Source organism: Aquarana catesbeiana, linkage group LG08 (assembly GCF_042186555.1).
Source record: "Aquarana catesbeiana isolate 2022-GZ linkage group LG08, ASM4218655v1, whole genome shotgun sequence".
NCBI classification, from domain to species: domain Eukaryota; kingdom Metazoa; phylum Chordata; class Amphibia; order Anura; family Ranidae; genus Aquarana; species Aquarana catesbeiana.
The window spans coordinates 281185644-281210235 of NC_133331.1; the positions used below are offsets into that span (position 1 = coordinate 281185644).

General features: G+C 43.4%; 1 protein-coding gene across 1 annotated transcript in view; it reads left to right on the top strand.

Moving 5' to 3' along the window:
- The window catches only part of LOC141106755 (uncharacterized), a 69346-nt gene that overhangs the window by 8165 nt on the left and 36589 nt on the right, over nt 1-24592 (top strand). The window contains 7 exon segments of the mRNA XM_073597682.1: nt 3179-3310; nt 3435-3532; nt 3629-3731; nt 4290-4394; nt 6894-6982; nt 12474-12579; nt 14090-15665. Of these exon segments, the coding sequence (XP_073453783.1) occupies nt 3277-3310; nt 3435-3532; nt 3629-3731; nt 4290-4394; nt 6894-6982; nt 12474-12579; nt 14090-15665 (2111 nt within the window). The 5' untranslated portion in view covers nt 3179-3276.

Sequence of the window (24592 nt, forward strand, 5' to 3'; positions counted from 1 at the left end):
ATATCATTTAGTGACAACCTTTTGTAATTTTTTTTTTTTTTTTTTTTCATTATTCAATCACTTGGGACAAAAAAAATGAATATTCAATGGGCTCAACATGCCTCTCAGCAATTTCCTTGGGGTGTCTACTTTCCAAAATGGGGTCATTTGTGGGGGTTTTGTACTGCCCTGTCATTTTAGCACCTCAAGAAATGACATAGGCAGTCATAAATTAAAGACTGTGTAAATTCCAGAAAATGTACCCTAGTTTGTAGGTGCTATAACTTTTACGCAAACCAATAAATATACACTTATTGACATTTTTTTTACCAAAGACATGTGGCCAAATACATTTTGGCCTAAATGTATGACTAAAATTGAGTTTATTGGATTTTTTTTAGAACAAAAAGTAGAAAATATAATTTTTTTTCAAAATTTTCGGTCTTTTTCCGTGTATAGCGCAAAAAATAAAAACGTCAGAGGTGATCAAATACCATCAAAAGAAAGCTCTATTTGTGGGAAGAAAAGGACGCAAATTTCGTTTGGTTACAGCATTGCATGACCGCGCAATTAGCAGTTAAAGCGACGCAGTGCCAAATTGTAAAAAGTGCTCTGGTCAGGAAGGGGGTAAATCCTTCCGGGGCTGAAGTGGTTAAATATGAGATCTGGGGTCAAAAAGATCTCAGATCTCATATTTACACTAAAATGCAATATAAAAAAAAAAAAAAAAGACCCTTTAAGAGCTATGGGTGGAAGTGACGTTTTGAAGTTGCTTCCGCCCTCCTATGGTATGGAGATGGGTGGGGGCCATCTTCCCCTCACTCGTCTCCATACCCAGCAAGGGTGAAGATCCGATCGCCTCCGCCACTGCCGAAAGGCACCAGTAACCGGCGGAGGGCACCTGAGTGCGGTGGGCCCTCTCCCACCTGCAAAAAAAAGTGACCTCGCAGCGAATCCTCCGCAGAGACCACTATTATCGGAAACTGGACCGCCGGACGAAAAAGAGGGCTTTAAAGGAGAGAAGGGTTTAGTTCCACTTTAACAGACGTGCATATTGTTTTTCCTCATAGTTTCATACTTAGGTTGAAAAAAAGACACTAGTCCATCTAATTCAACCAATAAAAAAAAAACACAAATAGAAAACCTCCATGTACACTATATCCTATACCCGCAGTTGATCCAGAGAAAGGCAAAAGAAAACAAAAAGCGTAAAGCATGATCTAGAAGGCAGAAGGCAATCAGATATTCCATTGATCAACTATCCCCGGTGCTATTCCCTCTAAATATTATCCAGTTATATTTTGTGCATTTAGGAATGCATCCAGCTCTTCTTTAAAACAATATATAGCTGGCCAGAAATAGTTCTTGAGTATATTCCACTTTTTTTACAGCTCTTACTGTGAAGAAGCCTTTCCGTATGTGAAGGTTAACCACTTGCCTACCGGGCACTTTCACCCCCTTCCTGCCCAGACCACTTTTCAGCTTTCAGCGCTGTCACACTTTGAATGCCAATTGCGCAGTCATGCAATGCTGTACCCAAACAAAATTTTTATTATATATTTTTAGACAGATAGAGCTTTCTTTTGGTGAAAGTAAAAATTAATATATATATATATATATATATATATATATATATATATATATAATTTTTTTTTTTTTTTAGTTTCTGTTATACAATTTTGTAAATAAGCCATTTTTCTCCTTCAATGATGTGCGCTGATAAGGCTGCAATGATGGCCACCTGTAGGTGGCACCGATAGGCAGCAATGATGGGTACTAATAGGCGGCACTGATGGACAGCACTGATAGGCAGTAATGATGGGCACTAATAGGCGACACTGGCAGCACTGATGGGCACTGACTGGGAGCATTGATGGGCACTAATAGACGACACAGATGGGCACTGACTGGCAGCACTGATGGGCACTATTGGGCTGCACTGATGATCAGTGCCCTGTTTATCAGTGAAGATGTCCCCTGTGTGGATTGCCACTTATCAGCTCTCCTTATGCGCTGTCAGCTTGAGGAGAGGAATGCTGATAACCTGCAAATCCTGTTAACACTGTAATAGATCACGTGTTAAAGTGCCGCTGTGATTGGCTCTTTACCCCGATCTGTGATCAGCTGTGTGCAAAGGACACAGCAATCGCAGATCCCTGCTGATGTGCGCCACAGGAGGAGGATGTCAATAGACGCCCTCCCGGAAATTTGTGTATTCGTCTTTTGGCTATAGCACGGCCCATGAAGCGGTTAAATTCACCGGCTTACCATAGAGATGACCCCCGATCATCTCATTTGGTCTAAGAAAAGCGGAAGCAGCAAGGATTTTGGCAATTTCGGATTTGCCAGCATGTAAACAAGCCATTACTGGCTTGGGAAAACCTTGGATCAAACGGATCTCCATTTGATAAGATGCTTTTGAGGGCAGAGCAGAGATCTGGGGTCTAATAGACCCCAAATGTCTCGGTAAAGAGAACCTGTCACTGCCTATGCTATTGCAAGGGATGTTGTTCATCCCTTGTGATAGCAATAAAAGTGATAAAAAATAAAATTAAAGAGACCATCAAAAAAATAAAAATAAAATCAATTTAAAATAAAAATGTTTAAAGCGCCCCCGTGCTCATGTGCAATCACACCACACGTCAGGTGTTACTGCAAATTGTTATAGCGAGAGCGATAATTCTAGCACTAGAGCTCCTGTGGAAACCCAAACTGGTAACCTTGTAAAGGCTATTAAAGCATCGCCTACGGAGATTTTTAAAATACCGTCGTTTGTTTTAAAGTGTGACATGTTAGATATCTATTTACTCGGCGTAACATCATCTTTTATATTTTATCGAATGATTGGGTATTATACTGTGTTTTTGTGCATTAAAATTTAGTAAAGTGTATTTTTCCAAAAAAATTGGTGTTTGAAAAAAACGCTGTAAAAATACTGTGTGACATAAAAATTAGCAACATTTTTATTCTCTAGGGCCTCTGCTTGAAAAAATATATAATGTTTGGGGGTTCTAAGTCATTTTCTAGCAAAAAGATGTAGATTTTTACATGTATGGGAGAAGTGTCAGAATGGCCGGGAGTAAAGTTCTTAAAATATGTTCTGAAATGATGATATTTACATTTTGATACTGAAAAAAATCAATATAAAGATGAAGTTTAGATTTCTTTAAAATTAGTTTTACATGATGATGTTTTTCAGATGTATTTAGCTGTACACACCACTCAGTGTTCTAATTATGAGCTGTAAAATGCAAAGACGTGAAAGTATCTAGAAGAACACATCTGTAGAAGGACGTCATGACGGAGAAGCGGCCGCCCATCACATCACCGGGTAAGAGGAGACTTTCATTTCTTGTAAAGAAGAAAAGAGTATTGAGGATCCACCTAGATACACACATCCTCTGATATAAAGACATAGAAACAATGTATTCAGTCAGTGTGTGTGTTTCCTACAGATGGATCAAGTAATGGGAACCCACCAGAGAGATGTCCCCGTCCTCTGTATTCCCAGGACTCCACACAGGAACATCAGGAGATCCCTCAGGAGGATCAGGTAGGTGGACCTAAATGCTTTACAGCAACCCATATACAAAAGTTTTGTGGATCTTGGTTAATAAATGTAATTTTCTGTATTGTTTTGTATTGTTAGAATGAAGATATGATTATTATAAAACTTGAAGATGAAGAAGATTTGTACATGGAAGATGATGATCCATGTAAGGAGGAGGAGATCCCTCCAGAGATCAGCACAGGTAATAAACACTAAATCCAGAGAAGAGTCTCAGATTCCCCTTGTTCAGTCACTACAACAATCTCTTCTTCTCCCCCCTCCTCTGTCAGTAGACAGTAATGGGGAGACAGTATGTGCCCAGTGGGGGAGTCAGGAGCCATCAGCCTCTATTAGACTCCGGCTCTCCTCACATCATCTCATTGTGTGTTACCAGCCAAGAGATGTGATCAGGAAGATCAGAAAGCCAGAGGATCAGCGAGCTGGGGGTTACTACCAAATGGGGGATCAGCTGAGCTGGGGGTTACTACTGAATGGGGGATCAGCTGAGCTGGGGGTTACTACTAAGATGGGGATTAACAGAGTTGGGAGTTACTAATGAGCAGAGGATCAACAGAGTTGGGGGTTACTACTGAGCAGAGGATCAACAGAGTTGGGGGTTACTACTGAGCAGAGGATCAACAGAGCTGGGGGTTACTACTGAGCGGGGGATCAACAGAGCTGGGGGTTACTACACACACTCTCTGGGGTCTCTCATACATCTCAGTACAGAAGGGGGCTTCACACCCCTCTTTATTCACAGACCCTGGAGACACCAGAACCACTCAGAGAGGTGTCAAATCTGAGAAGGAGGAAGGACGACATGTGAGGATTAAAGAGGAGGAAGTTCCTGTAGTGGTCGGCATGGGTGAGCAATGAACTCTAAATACAGAAAGTATTTATGGACTCTGATTGTGTTTGGCAGGTTGGTTCTGTACATCTATTCTTCAGCTGTCTTGTCTTTGTGGCGTGTAATTCAAAGGTAATAAGCAGAATAGTTTTGCATTTATATATGTGGTATAACTATTTCTGGTGACCTGGGGGTCCCCAAGGGATTCCCTTCATTTGGAGGGATTTCCTCTCACTTCCTGTTTTGGTTATGGGACAGGAAGTGAAGGGAAATCTTCCCCAGTGGGACACAGATGGGGGAAAAAAAAACTAAACTGTCATGACCCTTCTTAACACTATCCAAAATTAAAAATAAGTTTTACCTATAGTTCTACTTTAAGGAACGAGGACTCGGGAGGCCTCATTGTCAGTGTAGTTCAGGAGCCTCCAATCTGGGGTGTGATGTGGCAGTAATGCTCAAAGAACTGCAATTTATTGCCAATGCAATTTTTTGGTGGAAAACTCACCTCTTCATCTCACTTTTTTTCTAACACCCTAGAGAATAAAATGGCGGTCATTGCAATACTTTTTTTCACACCGTATTTGCGCAGCGGTCTTACAAGTGCACTTTTTTGGGGAAAAAATTCACTTTTTTGAATAAAAAAATACAACATCAGTAAAGTTAGCCCATTTTTTTTTTTTTATATTGTGAAAGATAATGTTACACCAAGTAAATTGATACCCAACATGTCATGCTTCAAAATTGCGCCCGCTCATGGAATGGCGTAAAACCTTTACCCTCAAAAATCTCCATAGGCGATGTTTAAAATATTCCACAGGTTACCAGTTTTGAGTTACAGAGGAGGTCTAGGGCTAGAATTATTGCTCTCGCTCTAACGATTGCGGCGATACCTCACGTGTGTGGTTTGACCACCATTTTCATATGCGGGCACTACTCACGCATGCGTTCGCTCTGGGCGCGAGCTTGTCGGGACGGGCGTTTTTTTCTTATTTATTTTACTTGATTTTATTTTTACACTTTTTTTTTTTTTTTTTAATTTGGGTCACTTTTATTCCTATTACAAGGAATGTAAACATCCCTTGTAATAGAAAAAAGCATGACAGGTCCTCTTAAATATGAGATCTGGGGTCAAAAAGTCCACAGATCTCATATTTGGACTTAAATGCAATTAAAAAAAAAAAACAAAAAAAAAAAATGTGCCTTTTAAGATGAATGGGCGGAAGTGATGTTTTGAAGTCGCTTCCAGCCTGCAATATCATGGAGACGGGTGGGGGCCATCTTCCCTTCACTCGTCTCCATGCACAGCAAGTGAAAGGACGTGATTGCCGCTGCTGATTGCCCTGATGAGCGGCGGAGGACACCAGATCGCGGCGGGAGGGGGGGGCCCTCTTCTGCCACCGATAAAAGTGATCTCGCGGCGAATCTGCCGCAGAGACCACTTTTATCTTGTAGCCGATTGCCAGCCGAACATGGGGATACCGGGGTTATGGCAGCTAGCTGCTGCCATAACAACAATATCCATCCCCAAATTAGGGACGTGCATTGGTGTGGGGGGGTCGGCAAGTGGTTAAAGCGCCAACAGTTTCAAAATGCTTTTTTGATATGTTTTTAATGCTTCTGTGATGCATTTTTTGAAGGTTTAATGAAGCTTGACAAGTGCCCTGTGTGTGTTGATGTTCTATTTGTTTTAAAGGGGTTCAGTAGTACCCTCCTATTGACTTCAGTGCAAAATTGCGTCCCATTGACTTCAGTGCAAATACGCCCCCTGTTGACTTCAACGCAAAATCGCATCCCTTTGACTTCAATGCAAAAACGGCAGATACATTAACCGCTTCAGCCCCAGTAGGATTTACCCCCTCCCTGACCAGCGCACTTTTTGCGATTCGGAACTGAGTCGCTTTAACTGACAATTGCGCGGTCGTGGGACGTTGCACCCAAACAAAATTGACGTTGTGCGGCGGTCGGGGTTATTAAACTTAAAATTTAAAAACTGTCCATTTCGGTTTTCGGCCAAGTGCATCCTGAGTTTTTAGTTTCAGAACAGGATTTTAATTTCGGTGCACCACTAATTTACAGCAAACAGTTTTTTTTTCCTTTTTTGGGATAAAGGTTTTGCGTGAATAAATAAAAGCTGATCATTATAATCCCCCCTGTCATTGTTAAATGGTTTGTTTCATCCATGTAAACGAATACATTCAGCTGGAAAGTTTGTGTTGTGAAAAACAGACTTACTGGCTGGATCACCAGATGAAAATAGAAGAAAAAAAACGTAAAAAAGAAAACTAGTGCAGCCCTCACACCAAACGATTGGTGTGTAATCTGCAATATATTACATGTTTGGTTTTTAGTTTGTCTTCCTGTGATACTCCATGTGATTGCACTGACTTTTTATATAAAAAATTGGTTGTTCTGCCTGCAGACTGCCACAGAGCTCTGCTTGTCCTAGATTTATCAGTAGTCTTACTAAACATTCTGTCATTACATATAAAGGTCCGTTTTTGTCTTTTTTTCCTACAGATGTACTCAGGACCCGGAACACAACAGAGGGATGGCCTAGTCCTCTGTATCCCCGGGACTCCACACAGGATGATCACAAGGATGATCAGGTAGGTGAAACACTGGGTTTAAAAGCAAAAGTAAACTCTGCAGCCACTTCAGTGATGGTTGTATTGTATTCCCAAGAGCGGGTTCCCTGTTGGTGACAACTGTGGACCATGTCCTAACATTGTTTGTTTAACCACTTCAGCCCCGGAAGATTTTACCCCTTTCCTGACCAGAGCACTTTTTACAAATGGCACTGCGTCGTTTTAACTGCTAATTGCACGGTCATGCAATGCTCTACCCAAACGAAATTTTCGTCCTTTTCTTCCCACAAATAGAGCTTTCTTTTGATGGTATTTGATCACCTCTGCGGTTTTTATTTTTTGCGCTATAAACAAAAAAAGACCGAAAATTTTGAAAAAGAAAACCCCATTTTTTTTTTACTTTTTGCTATAATAAATATCCCCAAAAACTTTTTAAAAAAACAAATTTCTTTATCAGTTTAGGCCAATATATATTCTTCTACATATTTTTGGTAAAAAAAATCACAAGCGTATATTGATTGGTTTGCGCAAAAAGTTATAGCGTCTACAAACTATGGGAACTAATTTATGGCATTTTTATTACTATTAATAAAATCACAGCCAATCACATGTATATACGGAAGTGCCGTTTATCGGCTCCCCTCGCCTCCTCGTCTCATACTGACAGAGTGCGAGAAGAGGAGAGCCGATCAGTGGCATCTCCTCGCAGGGGAGACTGTACAGGTAATCAGGACACCGATCATCAGTGCAGCCCCAGCAGTGCCGATCAGTGCTGCCCATACGTGCCACCTATCAGTGCTCATTAGTGCCACCTAATCAGTGCCGTCTCATCAGTGCCGCCTATCAGTGCTCATTAGTGCCACCTAATCAGTGCCGCCTCATAAGCGCAAATCAGTGAAGGAAAAAAATTACTTACAAAATTTACTGACAGAAACTAAGAACTTTTTTTTTGCAAAATTTCTGATCTTTTTTCAACAAATAATAAAAAACCCAACAGTGATTAAATGCCACCAAAAGAAAGCTCTATTTATAGGAAGAAACTGATAAAAAAATGTCATCTGGATACAGTGTTACATAACAGAGCAATTGTCATTCAAAGTGTGACAGCGCTGAAAGCTAAAAATTGGCCTGGGCAGGAAGGGGGTAAATATGCTCAGTATTGAAGCCGTTAATGATTAGGCTTTTTGACCTTCTTTGAGACAACTGATAAAGTGCTTCTAAAGGCTGAAGGTTTTTTACCTTAAAGTGGTGTTACGGCCGAAATTATACTTTTTAAATAAAAATACCCCTATAATACACAAGCTTAATGTATACTAGTAATGTTAGTCTGTAAACTAAGGTCTGTTTTGTTAGTTTATAGCAGTAGTTTGTTATTTTATAAACTTACAGCAGGCCGTGGCCATCTTAAGTGTGGGCATCTGAAGCCAGACTGTATTTCTTCCTGGATCTCATCCTTGCAGATCTCGCACATGCTCAGTGCAGCACAAGCAGTGTAATAGGTTTCAGGTCAGGTTTCCATAGCAATGGCAGTTTCAGAGGAAGTTGCCGCCCCTTCCCAGAAGGCATTGCAAACAGGAAATGATGCGATGGGCAACGGCCAGGGAGGAGAAAGTGAAAAATGAATACAGCAGATATACAGGAGGTGCTGAGAAAAAAAATGTAAAAATATCCAATTCGTTTACAGTGCGCAGTTTAGTGAGGGATGCTGAAGAGTTGTAAAAGTGGGTGGAACTCCACTTTAATGCATCCTCTGCAGCTACCTCCCCAGCCCCCCCCCCCCCCCCCCCCTCATTGTACTTACCTGAGCCCAATCTCGAACCAGTGATGTGTACAAGAGTGGCAGCTCTTTTAGCTCTCTCTCTCCTCATTGGCTCAGGCACAGCAGTGCAAAGAGGGGGGAGGTTGGGACTTTGAATGAGGTGTGTGTGGTGGACCCAAACAAAGTCACATAGGTATAAACATCTGTGTGTTTATTAGTAAACCAATGATTGACATGACATAAAACAGTATAACATGTATGAAAGCATAGGAGATATCAATATACATAGTAAAAGATATATTTAGCAGCATGGCACAAGCAAATAAAATTGGACATCATAATCCCCCATGTGAAGGATAAACCACATCAGAAAATGGGATCTAAGAGAGGGTAAAACCATCTAAAATTCTCGATATATATTGGATGCATCAGAATGAGCTTGACGCGTTTCATGGACTTTTATCCACTCATCAGGAGCAATTGCATCGATGTTCTGTAAAGGGATATAGATACCAATGTAATTTGGTGTAACTACCCACATAGGGAGAAGGGAGTAAATTAGAGATGACTAGCCATGCCGAAAAATACTCACATATAAACCAATAATGGGACCGTGCAATGCCACATACCAGGGGTCAGCCAAATGAGCCTGGCCCGGGACCTGAGGAAGGGACCCAACAGAAAAACTGGGAGCACACACACGTGTGATGTCCTGCAAGGCGTCCGATCACACACGCACGCGCTTGGTATATCGGCTTGGCTGACATGTGGGGCGTCACTCCGGCGTTCTGCTGGGATGTCTATCCTTTTGTGCCTTGCCAGCGTGACGCTGGGGGGGGGGGGGGGGGGGGACTGATAGTTATGCTGGGCTCACATCCTAGTCCCCATTCACTGGTATTCCATTGTTGAGGCAGCACATCCCATGCACTTCCAGACCACTGTTTTCTCAGCTTGGCTCCTAATCCATTAGGATTCACTAAGGTAAACACACAGTGAGCATTTTATGCACATTGTTCTCACTTCAGCATTTTTTTGAGCCAATATTTGTAACATTCACTCACTCCTGTTTTCCTTTCTCCTCTTTTATTTTCCTTTTTAAGTGATTATTTCCTTAACTTTTCTTATCCTTGATCTGGTCACCATTCTTCTTTTCACCTTGGCCATATGTTTCTTACCATTTTCTCACCGTGGCTATGGGCTTCATCCTATTCTTGTCCCATTGACGTACATTGTCATGGATACCTGCCACTTATTTTATTTCATACATCATAGAAGTCCCATTCATTACAACATGAAGATTTTTCACACATGACATTCCATGGGGTATGGTGTGTGTGCTCCCAGTTTTTCTGTTGGGTCCCTTCCTCAGGTCCCGGGCCAGGCTCATTTGGCTGACCCCTGGTATGTGGCATTGCACAGTCCCATTATTGGTTTATATGTGAGTATTTTTCGACATGGCTAGTCATCTCTAATTTACTCCCTTCTCCCCATGTGGGTAGTTACACCAAATTACATTGGTATCTATATCCCTTTACAGAACATCAATGCAATTGCTCCTGATGAGTGGATAAAAGTCCATGAAACGCGTCAAGCTCATTCTGATGCATCCAATATATATCGAGAATTTTAGATGGTTTTACCCTCTCTTAGATCCCATTTTCTGATGTGGTTTATCCTTCACATGGGGGATTATGATGTCCAATTTTATTTGCTTGTGCCATGCTGCTAAATATATATTTTACTATGTATATTGTTATCTCCTATGCTTTCATACATGTTATACTGTTTTATGTCATGTCAATCATTGGTTTACTAATAAACACACAGATGTTTATGGGGTAAAATAGTGTAGCGCTATAAGGTGTATATGCCAAAATACAATGATGTGTGGCTGTACAAAAAAAGGGCAAATGCCAATACATGTGTTAAATTAGTAATATAAACCACACATTGTGACCAATGTGATTATGAAAAAAAGTGTACAAAACACAGAGAGTACGTGTATCCAAAGGTGAGTAAGACTATAATAAGTCATATAAAATAAATTCCACAAAAAATGAGGGGTAGAAAAGATGTGCCTCTTCCTGTTGGGATGACACCAAAACAAATAGAAAGGGAAACAAGTTGTCTGTAGTCACTTAAAGATAAGATGGGTACTCTTACCAGCTGGGGTGGACACACATGTTATACAACAGTGGGTCAAACAAGCTTGTGATCCAGCAGGATCTAAATCAGGTGCTGTACACGGGAGATGAATCAGATGGAGGGTCCTCCGTTTTCCAGCAGCAAACTCCAGAAACAATGTAGTATCCAGCAAGGTCTACCTCAAGACAACTCCTTGTGGACTCCAATGGACATAGCAAAGAAGAAAAGAAGGAGGGCTCCAGATGGTGCAGGTCAAACCAATAGGTTTATTGATGTATATCAAAAAAGTTGACAATAATAAAAGTGATCACAAAGCATAAAACTACATAAAAAGCAATGTGGGGTGCACTACATTGTTTCTGGAGTTCGCTGCTGGAAAACAGAGGACCCCCCCATCTGATTCATCTCCCGTGTACAGCACCTGATTTAGATACTGCTGGATCACAAGCTCGTTTGACCCACTGTTGTATAACATGTGTGGCCACCCCAGCTAGTAAGAGTACCCATCTTATCTTTAAGTGACTACAGACAACTTGTTTCCCTTTCTATTTGCTTTGGTGTCATCCCAACAGGAAGAGGCACATCTTCTCTACCCCTCGTTTTTTGTGGAATTTATTTTATATGACTTATTATAGTCTTGCTCACCTTTGGATACACGTACTCTCTGTGTTTTGCACACTTTTTTTCATAATCACATTGGTCACAATGTGTGGTTTATATTACTAATTTAACACATGTATTGGCATTTGCCCTTTTTTTGTACAGCCACACATCATTGTATTTTGGCATACACACCTTATAGCGCTACACTATTTTACCCCATTCTTATTTAACTCTGTTTGAGTGTATAGCAGCTTTTTTGTTCACATCTTGTTTAGCGCAGTGTTTCCCCCCCCCTTTCCACAACACAGATGTTTATACCTATGTGAATTTGTTTGGTTCCACCACGCACACCTCATTCAAAGTCCCAACCTCCCCCCTCTTTGCATATAGTATAGGGATGGGGGTGTGAACTTTCCCTCATGTTCCATTTAAAGTCCCAATGTTTCTCCCCCCCCCTTCTTTCATACAGACACAGCAGTGGGAGCCATAAGCGCCAGTGGGGACCCGGGAAGAGGAGGATTGGGGCTGCTCTGTGCAAAAGCATTGCACAGAGCAGGTAAGTATAACATGTTTGTTATTTACCTGCTTGCCATCCGCCCTCAGTACTTTTACTGTGAGCGGACAGCAGCTGCAGGCTAAGCAACGTAACTGGACGTTGCTTGACACAGGCGCACTGGCGAACTCCCTGGGGCACACAGCAGCACGCTCCCATGACTACTGTGTTTGGTCAACTCTGTTTTTTTTTCTATATGTACTACATCTTCATAAAAACGTGACGGTCAGACTCATCTCCCGACAATTGCTCTTCATATGAGACAATATATTAGGCCCTGTTGTCGTTAGATGATCAGCAACTGAACACTCTTATTTATAGATCCTGTAGTATATTTACCATATCTGTCCATGTAGTGTATATGCCAGTTATACCACCATTTCCTTTGCTTCTTGCACAAATAAAGAATTCATTTGTAGCCCTGAATATTTCTATAATTGTTTGTTATTCAGAGTGAAAATTTGTTCAACGTCAAAGTTAAAGAGGAAGCAGAAGAGCCGTATGTGAGAGGCAATGAGCTGTGTAAAGGGGAGGAAATCTCTCCAGAGATTGGAATAGGTACGTAATAAAAAAATATAGTAAAGGGTCCTAGGTTCTGATTGTATATATAGCGTCCCCCTAAGAAAAACCTAGTTATGATAGATAGAAAAAAATAACGTGCCAAATGTAGTAGAGGAGGGGGGAGGACATAAAGAAGAAGTTCCTCTTTTGGTTACTTTCAGACCAATGCAGTGCAGTTTGACCTCACCCTGGATGCAGTGCAGTTTACCTTTATGTTTGGAATGGGTTAGCTGCAGTCTCCCATAGAGTTATAACGTGAGGTGTGTCTAAAAAGTTTGGTGAATGGTCCGATATCTCCGAGATGCGCATGCACCTGGCTATGCAGAGACACGTCAAAAAGCACCACCTAGCGTGGAGTACACGTGACCGTCAGGGTAAACCCGCTGCAGGCAGTTGAACGTAGTCAGTGTGAGAGGTAGGGTCACAGTGCAATGGAGCAACTACAGAACATCAAGTTCTACTACAAATTTGGAGAAAATGTCAATGGAGACACATGAAATTTTGGTGCAAGTGTACAGGATGGAAGCCGTGAGCAGAAAATGTCTTTACGGCTGGTTCAAACGCTTTTGCAATTGGAAGGAAAAGACTGAGGATGAGCCACGTTCGGGATGGCTGTCGATAAGCAGAGCCCCAGACATGATTGAGTGAATGTGACAAATGCTGGCACAAGATCAGCGTCTGATTCTACGATTGATGAGGAATTGGGCATTAGCAAGGACATGGTGCGCAACTTCGTCCGCAAAGTTTTGGGTAAGCGGAAGATCTGTTCCTGGTTTGTTCCACAAGCTGACAGACAAACAAAATGGATGGAAACCTCTGGAGATCTCATTACCATGTGTAATTAGGATCCAATACCTTTCTGCCAACCATCATCACAGGGGATGAGAGCTGGTTCTACCAGTTCCATTACGAATCCAAGTGGCAATGGATGGAATGGCATTCACCGTCTTCCCCTCGACCCAAAAAGGGTCTCCTTTCTGTTTTTCTGCCTGATGAGCGTTATGAAAGGTGCCCGTTTTGTGGACGTGGCGGCAATCCAAGAATGTGTGACAGCAGTTTTGCAATCGATTCCTAAAGAGTCCTTTGCTGACAGTTTCCAGAAGCTTTATGAATGTTGCCAAAAGTGTGTTGTGAAGGATGGCGACTATTTTGAAGGCCAATAAATGTAATTTATTTGTATCTTCTGTTTTTTTTTTTTTTTTTTTTCTTGTTTTCGAATACCATTCACCAAACTTTTTATACACACCTCCTATGTCCTGCAGGTTTGGTGCACTTTCTGAATAACTCTATGGGAAAGCGCATCTAACCCACTCCAAACACATGGGTAAGCTTTGCTGCACCTAGGTTGCAGTCAAATCACACTGCATCAGTCTGAAAGCACTTTAAGATCAAGCTTTCAAAAAGAATAGACGTTCCAGTTGAAACAAATGACTGATGTTCAATAAGACCAAAATCCTTCTTCAAATACCTGAATTTCCTTCCATGTGTTTTTTTTTTTTTTTACTAGATGGTAGATACAATACTAAGAACTGGGAAAAATGCTCCACTATTTCTCAGCAAAGTGAAATACAAACTGTTGACATGATAGCAGATTCTCCAAAACACCCTCCGGTTAACCCAGCTATTCTCAGTGCAGATCTAACATCCTGGGGTTCTCCTGGTGACTTGGACCCTAAAACCCATCCTAGGGCTCACAAAGAGAGTGAAACCTTCTCGTGTTCTGAATGTGGTGAATGTTTTACTCAGGGAGAGGACCTCACCTCCCACCAGAGAGGTCATGAAAATGAGAAGCCATATTCCTGTACCGAATGTGGGAGGTGTTTTTCTCAAAAAGTGAAGCTCACTAGACACCAAAGAACTCATTCGGCTGAGCAGCCCTTTTTATGTACGAAACGTGGAAAATGCTTTACGGAAAAATGGATACTGGCTAAACATCAGAGTATTCACATGAAGGAGATGGAGTATTCATGTTCAGAATGTGGGAAATGTTTTGCTTTCAATTCCTCTCTGACTAAGCACAAGAGAACTCACTCTGGGGAGAAGCCTTTCTCATGCTCTGAGTGTGGGAGGTGTTTTTCCAACAGGGAAAGTTTCATCGGGCATCAGATGGCTCACGCTGGGAAGAAACTGTTTTCATGTTCGGAATGCGGAAAATGCTTCTCCCAGAAATCGAATCTCACTACTCATGAAAAAGTTCACACGGGGGTGAAGCCGTATTCATGTTCAGAATGTGGCAAATGTTTTTCCCAGAAGGCAACTCTTACCACGCACGAGAAAGTTCACACAGGTGAAAAGCCGTATTCGTGTTCGGAGTGCGGAAAATGTTTTTCTCAAAAATCGACTCTCACGACTCACGAGAAAGTTCACACGGGAGTGAAGCCCTATTCATGTCTGGAATGCGGAAAAAGCTTTTCCCAGAAGTCGACGCTCACCACTCATGAGAAAGTTCACACGGGGGAGAAGCCGTATTCATGTTCAGAATGCGGGAGATGTTTTTCTAACAGACGAAATCTTATTGGTCATCAGACAATTCATACAGGGGAGAAGCCGTATTCATGTCTAGAATGTGGTCGATGTTTTTCCAACAGACGAAATCTAATCGCACATCAGATAACTCACACAGGGGAGAAGCCGTATTCATGTTCAGAGTGTGGGAGATGTTTTTCCCATAAGTCCGCTCTTACCAGCCATGAAAAAATTCACACTGGGGCAAAGCCGTACTCATGTTCTGAATGTGGGAAATGTTTTTCGTTTAATTCATCTCTTTTTAAGCACAAGAAAACTCACAATGGGGAAAAGACAGTTTTATGATCTTAGTGCGGGAAATGTTTTGTCCACAAATCGATTTGTCGATTCAAGAAGAATTCCTCCTTTATGTCGCATCTCAGTTCCTGTAGGGGACACTGGCTTCTTGTGCTAGAGCGGGGTCTCCAAGCTTTTTATACAAAGGGCCAGTTTAGTCTCCTTCAGACTGTAGGAGGGCCATTGGTGGTAGAAAATGCCTCGAGGGCTTGGTGGTCAGTGAGAGTAAAAAAAATACATAGTGCTTTTGGTCAGTGGGAGGGGGAGTCCTGCACCATCAGGTGAAGAAATATTGCCACATCATTGGTATTAGTGGGAGGAATGGAGTCCCATCATTGGCGTCAGTGGAAGAAATAATGCTTTATCGTCGGCGTCAGTGGAAGGAATGTTGCCCTATCATTGGTGCCAGTGGAAGGAATAGTGCCCCATCATTGGTGTCAGTGGAAGAAATAGTTGCCCCATCATTGGTGTCAGTGGAAGAAATAGTTGCCCCATCATTGGTGTCAGTGGAAGGAATAGTGCCCCATCATTGGTGTCAGTGGAAGAAATAGTTGCCCCATCATTAGTGTCAGTGGAAGGAATAGTGCCCCACCATTGGTGTCAGTGGAAGGAATAGGGCCCCACCATTGGTGTCAATGGAAGCAATAGAGCCCCATCATTGGTGTCAGTGGAAGGAATAGTGCCCCACTATTGGTGTCAGTGGAAGGAATAGGGCCCCACCATTGGTGTCAGTGGAAGGAATAGGGCCCCACCATTGGTGTCAGTGGAAGGAATAGGGCCCCACCATTGGTGTCAGTGTCAGGAATAGGGCCCCACCATTGGTGTCAGTGTCAGGAATAGGGCCCCACCATTGGTGTCAGTGGAAGGAATAGGGCCCCACCATTGGTGTCAGTGTCAGGAATAGGGCCCCACCATTGGTGTCAGTGTCAGGAATAGGGCCCCACCATTGGTGTCAGTGGAAGGAATAGGGCCCCACCATTGGTGTCAGTGGAAGGAATAGGGCCCCACCATTGGTGTCAGTGGAAGGAATAGGGCCCCACCATTGGTGTCAGTGGAAGGAATAGGGCCCCACCATTGGTGTCAGTGGAAGGAATAGGGCCCCACCATTGGTGTCAGTGGAAGGAATAGGGCCCCACCATTGGTGTCAGTGGAAGGAATAGGGCCCCACCATTGGTGTCAGTGGAAGGAATAGGGCCCCATCATTAGAGTCAGTGGAAGTAATAGTGCCCTATTGTCTGTATTAGTTTTAGGAATAGTGCCCCATTGTCGATATTAGTGGGAGGAATAGTGATCCATCTTTGATATTAGTGGGAGGAATAGTGTTCCAATGTTTATATCAGCTGAAGGAAGTATGGCCCACCATTGGTGCCAGTGGAAAGAAATACAACCCCACTGTTGTCGTCAATGAGAGGAATTATGAACCACTGTTGGTGTCAGTGAAAAGAATGATGCCTCATCATTGGTGTCAGCAGAAGAAAACAATGCCTTGAATCAATGAGAGAAATAGTGTTGCAAGGGCCACATAAAGGCAAAAATAAGTCTGCATACGGCCCTCAGGCCACAGTTTGGAGACCACGCTGCTGGAAGGTGGAATATGAGTTTGGGTAGGTGTATTCAACTCTCTTATGTTCATAGAGAAAAATACAGGTCTGAAAATGTAACTTGAACCATTTTTTTTTTCCCCTGGGTTTGTATGCTGTGAGAAAAGTTATAACCCATGTCAGGCGTTTTATTGTTAGAAAAGGTGTTCATATAATACAGATAAAATGTATTATTTACAAAAGGAAATACCAACACATTTGGGGTTTCAGGGGCCTCCTTCCTCAGAGCTGGACATTTATCTTCCAGTATGCTTTTATTTAAACCGTTTTAACATCCCTGGGGTAGTGTTGGGAGAGCATTTCGGACCGAGCATAAGTTTGGCCTGAACATCGCCTGTTCGCACGTTCGGGGAACACCCGAATTAGCGGGGGGCTCGGCAGGATGTTCACCCCTGCCGAGCACCCCATAATGCACTGCACAGTGCATTCTAAGCCCTGATTGGCTGAAGCAATGCATCTGACCGCGGGTCAAGTGCAAGGCTAGGTCTAGGTAGGAATGTGCAATGTAGGGTGGGGGGAAATTGTGGACAAGAAAGGGTTGGTGGGGGAGTTGCTGGTAGTGTAGGTGTATCAGAAGAAAGAGCTTATGTTGGGTTGGTGAGAAGGGGAAGAATAAGGTAGAATAAGAATACTCTATAGTGTAAGAGTGATGAGGCACGGGGTGAGGACAGGAAAAGGTAAGCGCTTAAAGTGAAACTTTAGTCAGAAACTTAAAGCGGAGCTCCACCCAGAAATGGAACTTCCACTGATTGGATTCCTTTCAGTGTGGAGGGGGGAGCAGATACCTGTCGAATCCAGGTATTTACTCCCACTTCTGGCGAAAGAGCGCTGCACATTGTGCGGCAAACTACGCTCTGCCTGGTTCCCTTACCAGGAATGGCAGCAGCAGCACCCGTGAGTCGATCCGAAGATCGGCTTTGGGTGCCGACATTGCAGGCTCCCTGGACAGGTAAGTGTTCATATATTAAAAATCGGCAGCTACAGTATTTGTAGCTGCTGACTTTTTTTTTTTTTTTTTCCAGGCGGAACTCCGCTTTAAGTCCTGCTATGTGCCATCAGGCTGACCCCTTTTGTAGGTATAGCTATGTAAAACTCTACAAATAAATGCCTATACTGTTTAAAATCCAGTAATACACTGCGTCACCCTGCTCTGCACATGCTCAGTTGCTTTCTATGTTTTGGCACTGTGCTGAAAATGTAGGCCTTTACATATGCTGACAACCTAAAGATTTACTGCTGTTCAGGGGCTCTGGGCTTTGGAAGTATGTCAGCCTCCAGCAAGAAAAAGCAGGAACATGTGAAATGTATGTTTCTTGGTGAAGAACATTATGTTTTATCAAGTTGTTATAGGTAAAGTTCCGCTTTAGGACTTGTATAATAGCAGAGGGACATGTAGACTACACTGGCTGCTGCTAAACCCACCGGGAAGATTCACCATCTATTTGTTTTGGTGACCACTGCCCCGGTACAAAAAGTGATGGAACTCAAACGTTTTAGAGTCGTTATTAGAACAGGAGAAAAGGGTAGATCTTTCCATTAGGAACATTTATTCCACTCACAGTTTTTTTCAGAGGTTAGCTTACGACTTCACTGCCGGGCGCGCACTGCGCTCTCCTATTGGCCAGCCAATCTTTTGGGACCTGAGTTGTGTCCCAGTAGAATGCTGGCAGGGAGGGGCTGCCTAGGGCGAGAGGAGTAGTTGCATAGGCAGCCGAAGATAGGAATCAGTAAGTCCCACGTAAAAAGGGTACACAACCCCCCCCCCCCAAAAAAAAAAAAAATGACATGCCAAATGTGGCATGTCAGGGGGTGAAGAGTGTTTAAAGCGGAGGTTCCACTTTTGGGTGGAACTCTGCTTTAAGTACTTAAAACTGCTTTTAGTGTCCCATAGACTAAATGTTTATTTAACCCTTGCAGTATGGGTGCAGCCCCACTACAAGGTAGAACTTTTCCCGTTGTTCAGCTTGAAATCAACCTGTATAGGGCAGTTTACTTTCATAGTAATTGATCTGCCGTCTATTTTCCTTTTTTTATCTCCATCCTAACAATAGATGCTTTACAGATGATCATCTCCTTATTTTTTTCATTAAAGGATCAATAAACATGAAAAAAACACTGTGTCTAGTTGTGATTGTTTCTTGAGAATGTTTTATTTATTTTTTTTAATCTTTAATGTTATATTAAAAAAATACCAAAGTTACAAACATCAACATTATAGACCCTTGTTAACATTTCAAAAACCCCCATAACCACCCCTGCGTACCCCCCCCCATTGAGAATGTTTTATGTTACCCAACTGTGTATTTTCTATACATTTACGAAGCTTGTCACTACAATAAGGACGGCTAAGATAGAACATGAAAGAAACATAGTGGAGGAGAGCAAAAAAAATCCCAAGAAATTCTTTCAGTATGTAAACAGTAGGGATGAGCCCGATGTTCGAGTCGAACGTAAGTTCGACTCAAGCATCAGGTGTTCGTCGAACAGCGAACAATTTGGGGTGTTCGCAGCAAATTCGAAAGCCGCGGAACACCCTTTAAAAGTCTATGGGAGAAATCAAAAATGCTAATTTTAAAGGCTTATATGTAAGTTATTGTCATAAAAAGTGTTTGGGGACCCGGGTCCTGCCCCAGGGGACATGGATCAATGCAAAAAAAAAGTTTTAAAAACGGACGTTTTTTCGGGAGCAGTGATTTTAATAATGCTTAAAGTGAAACAATAAAAGTGTAATATTCCTTTAAATTTCATACCTGGGGGGTGTCTATAGTATGCCTGTAAAGTGGTGCATGTTTCCTGTGTTTAGAACAGTCCCTGTACAAAATGACATTTCTACAGGAAAAAAAGCCATTTAAAACTACTCCCAGCTATAATGAATTGTCGGTCCCAGCAATACAGATAAAAGAAGTCATTGAAAAAAATGGCATGGGATCACCCCAGTCCATTGCCAATCCCTTTGGGTCTGGTATAAATATTAAGGGGAACCTCGAACCAAAATTTAAAAAAAAAAATTGTGTGGGTGTCCCCCCAAATTCCATACCAGGCCCTTCAGGTCTGGTATGGTTTTAAGGGGAACCCCGCGCCAAAATTTTTTAAAAAATGGCGTGGGGATCCCCCCAAAAATCCATACCAGACCCTTATCTGAGCACGCAACCTGGCAGGCCACAGGAAAAGAGGGGGGGGGGACGAGAGGGCGCCTCCCTCCTGAAACGTACCAGGCCACATGCCCTCAACATAGGGAGGGTGCTTTGGAGTAGCCCCCCAAAGCACCTTGGCCCCATGTTAATGGGGACAAGGGCCTCATTCCCCCACAACCCTTGCCCGGTGGTTGTGGAGGTCTGCGGGCGAGGGGCTTATCGGAATCTGGAAGCCCCCTTTAACAAGGGGACCCCCAGATCCCGACCCCCCCCCCCCCCATGTGAAATGGCAATGGGGTACAAATGTACCCCTACCATTTTACAAAAAAAGTGTCAAAATGGTAAAAATGACAAGACACGGCTTGGGACAAGTCCTTTATTAAAAAATAAAAATGTCCCACGCAGTCTTCTTCTTCTCTTGAAGACAAAAATCTGCAGAAAATCTAGTAGTATGTATGGGGCTTTAGGCCCCCTTTACACGATCAGTCCAATCGGGTAAACCTGTCTGTTTTTTAGGCAAACCCAATTGGACCCTCCATTCACCTCTATTGAGCAGCAGATGTATACGAATTTGTGTCCGTTTATACCCGCCTACCTCCATTCTGATCCGCTAAAAAAAAAAACAAGGGGATCAGTCTGCTTCCGTCTGGGTGGATAGGATTGGAGGGCCCATAGAGTAGAGCGTGCTGTGTGTGTCTTGTCTGCTCTACATATGCGGAGTGGACACAGACCTGTCATCCACCCGCTCTGCTCATTGTGGCACACGGTCGGTTACCAAGTTGCTTAAGTGGCCCTCGCTCTTCAAAAAGTTGGGCACCCCTGGTTTAGGCTATACTAATAACATTATATAACACCTGCAACTGTGTTTGTATATACAGTGTATGTGTATATATATATATATATATATATATATATATATATATATATATATATACTGTATATATCTATTGTGACAGAGCGAGATCCTGTCACTATGAAAATGGAGGAGAATATGACACAGGAATCGCATTAAGGCTGGGTTCACACTGTTGTGCGGACGTAGTTAGCAGCCGGGGTCCTGGTGCATCCCTGTTCCCTGTTTCAGGGACAAATCAGGCTAGAATATTTGCCTGAATTCAGACCTGAAACTGAGCCAATAACGCACAGGACCCCTGTGCAAGCCGTTCCACGGAGATGTGTGAATCGGCCCCATTGAGAGCCGGGGACATTCTCCTGTAATGCGAATTGGATGCAGGGTTGATGCAAGGTATCGGGGTATTGTTTCTGAGTGGAAAAAGCTCATTTTGGTTTTCTCTGAATTCTGTAGTTCTGGATGGGGATTTTCAATTCTGTGTCCAAATTTTACTAGTACACAGGTGGGCAGGGTCATAATACACTCAAAGCTAAGGATAGTTTAGGGCTCCCAGTTTGGGAGGCAGAAGGTCTCACTCAGTGGTTAGAGGAGCCCCAGCCAAAGAGACAGGAGGTCTCATCCAGGGATCAGAGGAGTCCCAGCCCGGAGTCAAGAGACAGGAGGTCTCATCCAGGGGTGCCCCAGCCAGGAGACAGGGAGTCTCATGCAGGAATCAGAGGTGCCCCAGCCAGGAGTCAAGAAACAGGAGGTCTCATGCAGGGGTCAGAGGAGCCCTAGCCAAAACCCGAGAGACAGGAGGTCTCATCCAGGGGTCAGAGGAGCCTATGGTTGCCACCTCATCCCTTTAAACCCGAACACATATTAATTACACAGGTTCTGTGGCTGATTAAGGTGATAATTAAACTCACTTGGTGCCTTATCTGCATTTAATTAGCCTCAGAACCTGTGTAATTCAAAGGTGTTCGGGTTTAAAGGGATGAGGTGGCAACTCTAGAGGAGCCCCAGCCAAGAAATAGGAGTTCTCACCCAGGGGCCAGAGATGCCCCAGCTAGAAGACAGGCGGTCTCACCCAGGTTTCAGAGGTGCCCCAGCCAAGAGACAGGAGGTCTCACGTAGGGGTCAGAAGTGCCCCAGCCGGAAGACAGGAAGTCTCACCCAGGGGTCAGAAGTGCCCCAGCCAGGAGACGGGAGGTCTCACACAAGGGTCAGAGATGCCCCAGCCAGGAAACAGGAGGTCACACACAAGGGTCAGAGGTGCCCCAGCCAGGAGTCAAGAGACAGGAGGTCTCATCCAGGGGTCAGAGGTGCCCCCAGATAGGAGGTCTCATTCCTTGAGTCAGATGGGCTCCTATTGAGGTGTCAGGCGAACCCCTATCCAGAGGTCAGGATTGGGCCATGCAGCAGGGCGCTGCCACTAATGGCTAAGAGTGCCAAGGGAACCAGCAGAGCTGGACAACACAGAGGAACTGGTAAGAAGAGCAGTGGTGCTGCTAACAAGGGAGCCAGGTGGCTTGGAATTTTTATTTGACTGTTCATATTGATGTGGAAAAACCCCTACAGGGCAACTGATGTACAGTATATGTGAACTTTCTGCTTTATTTAATAAAAGTGTTCTGCCATACCCTAAAATGCAGTTGGGACTAGCGCAACTCATTGGAAAAGCACCTACCACATAAGTATAATCTCCCGAATTCCACAATATACAGTATATAGACTAAGGCTCAACTGGTAAACTGGTATTGGCAGTGGTGGACCAAGCACAGTACAGGGACACCCAAGGACAGTCCCAGCAGGTTTGTCCTGTGCTTCTACTCAATAAGGCTGCAAGCAAACACAGTTTCAATGGAGGAGGACTTTGGACAGATGAACACCAACACGTTTCTGGAATCTGCATCCCAAATTAAAGAATGTAAATAGACCAGAGCCAACTGACTTTTTATAATAATTTGACATGGTCCATCAAGCACATAAAGACACAATAGGCTCAAAATATAACATATATATATTTTCATTGTTACAACAGAATCAAGAAAATGTGAAACGGTATTGAAGTGCATTTGGGTGTGGGATGGGATCAGAAAACCAAAACCCTATGCCCATGGGAATTGGGGGCTTACAAGCTTATGTTACAATATAGGAGGGGCAATGGTGGTGAGACAGACATCTGTGAGGGGGCAAGTGTGTGCCCATGGGTCAAAGGGGTAATCATTTGGAGTGTGTTTTGGAATGCATAGAATAGGTGGGTGTGGAGGGTCATATGGTAAGTAGGCGGGTGGAGGTAAATAAGAGGAATTTGGGAGAGGAGTGGTGGGGGCTGCCGCAGAAAAGCCCTAGATACTTGGAGTCGGGTTCAGGTCACGGGTGGGTGAGGGTAAGGGGAGGGCATAGCTGAGGGGGAGCATATGTTACTTGCAGTCATGTGTCCATCTTGGGAGTGAGCAAGAGAAGATGGCTATATTCCTACATACAGTGGGATCATGGAGAACAAATATAGCCACTCTCTTGCGGGAAGTGAGATCACAGCAGCAAAAAAAAAGGAATGTGGAAATTTGGAGGAGGCTGAGAACAATAGAAGGAACATACTTGAATAGAACTTTGTTTTTAATCAGAATTTAGTGTTACTTTAAAGTAGAACTAAAGTAAAAAAATATATATATATATATATTCTCAGTCTAACTTCCTTCTTTGACCTGAAGCAATGGATACATGCTTCTACTCACTTTGAAGGCAATACCCTTGACCTTGTTCGACCCCTTCAACCTTGGCAAACAGATGACACTAGAAGTCTAAAAAAACATAGCCGCGCTCTTACGCACATGTGGCATAAGACTAAATCTCAGAAAGATTTCAACAAATATTAATCTGCCCTCCAAAAATACAATTCCAGCCTTCTCACTGCCAAACTAACTCACTGCCCAGGAGATCGCCAATCACTTCAAACAGAAGATTGATACAATTTGTGAGGTGATTTCTGCTGTTTAGGTACCCTCCATGCTTTACACTTCATGCCCACAGGTACAATCATTACTTAACTCATTCAACCCCACCACTATAGACGAGGTTGCTAAACTACTTGCTAACGTCCAGCTAACTACCTGCCCTCTGGATCCTGTTCCCTCCCAAATGCTATGTTCACCCTTTGGCTCTATTTTACACTCCCTAACCCAGCACTCAAAAATTCCACTCACCCACTTGCATTGTGGATTTTGAGGGCTGGCAAGAAGGGCTGCCTAGGAGCGAGCACCGCCGATCACAGAAGGGAAGAGAGGGGGGCTGCCGGCCGGATGATCAGAGCAGGGATCATCACAGCCTTAATTTAAATAGCTGCGTGTTCCTCCGCCGTGTGTGTCACATACAGCCACTCCTCTTTTTCTGGGACTTTGACAGACAGATCACCTGTCCAATCCTAGGACGGGTGATATGTATCAAAGTTCCCCAAACAAGGGGAGGGGCTTATGTGACGGTGCACGGCGGGGGAACACACAGCTATTGAAATTAAAGCTCTGATGTTCCCTAGTCTGATCATCCGGCCGGCGACTCCCCTCTCTTTCCCTCCACAGGTAGGCTGCATGAGGCACAGGCTGTATTGGACACAGGCTGCATGGTGGGCACAGGCTGCA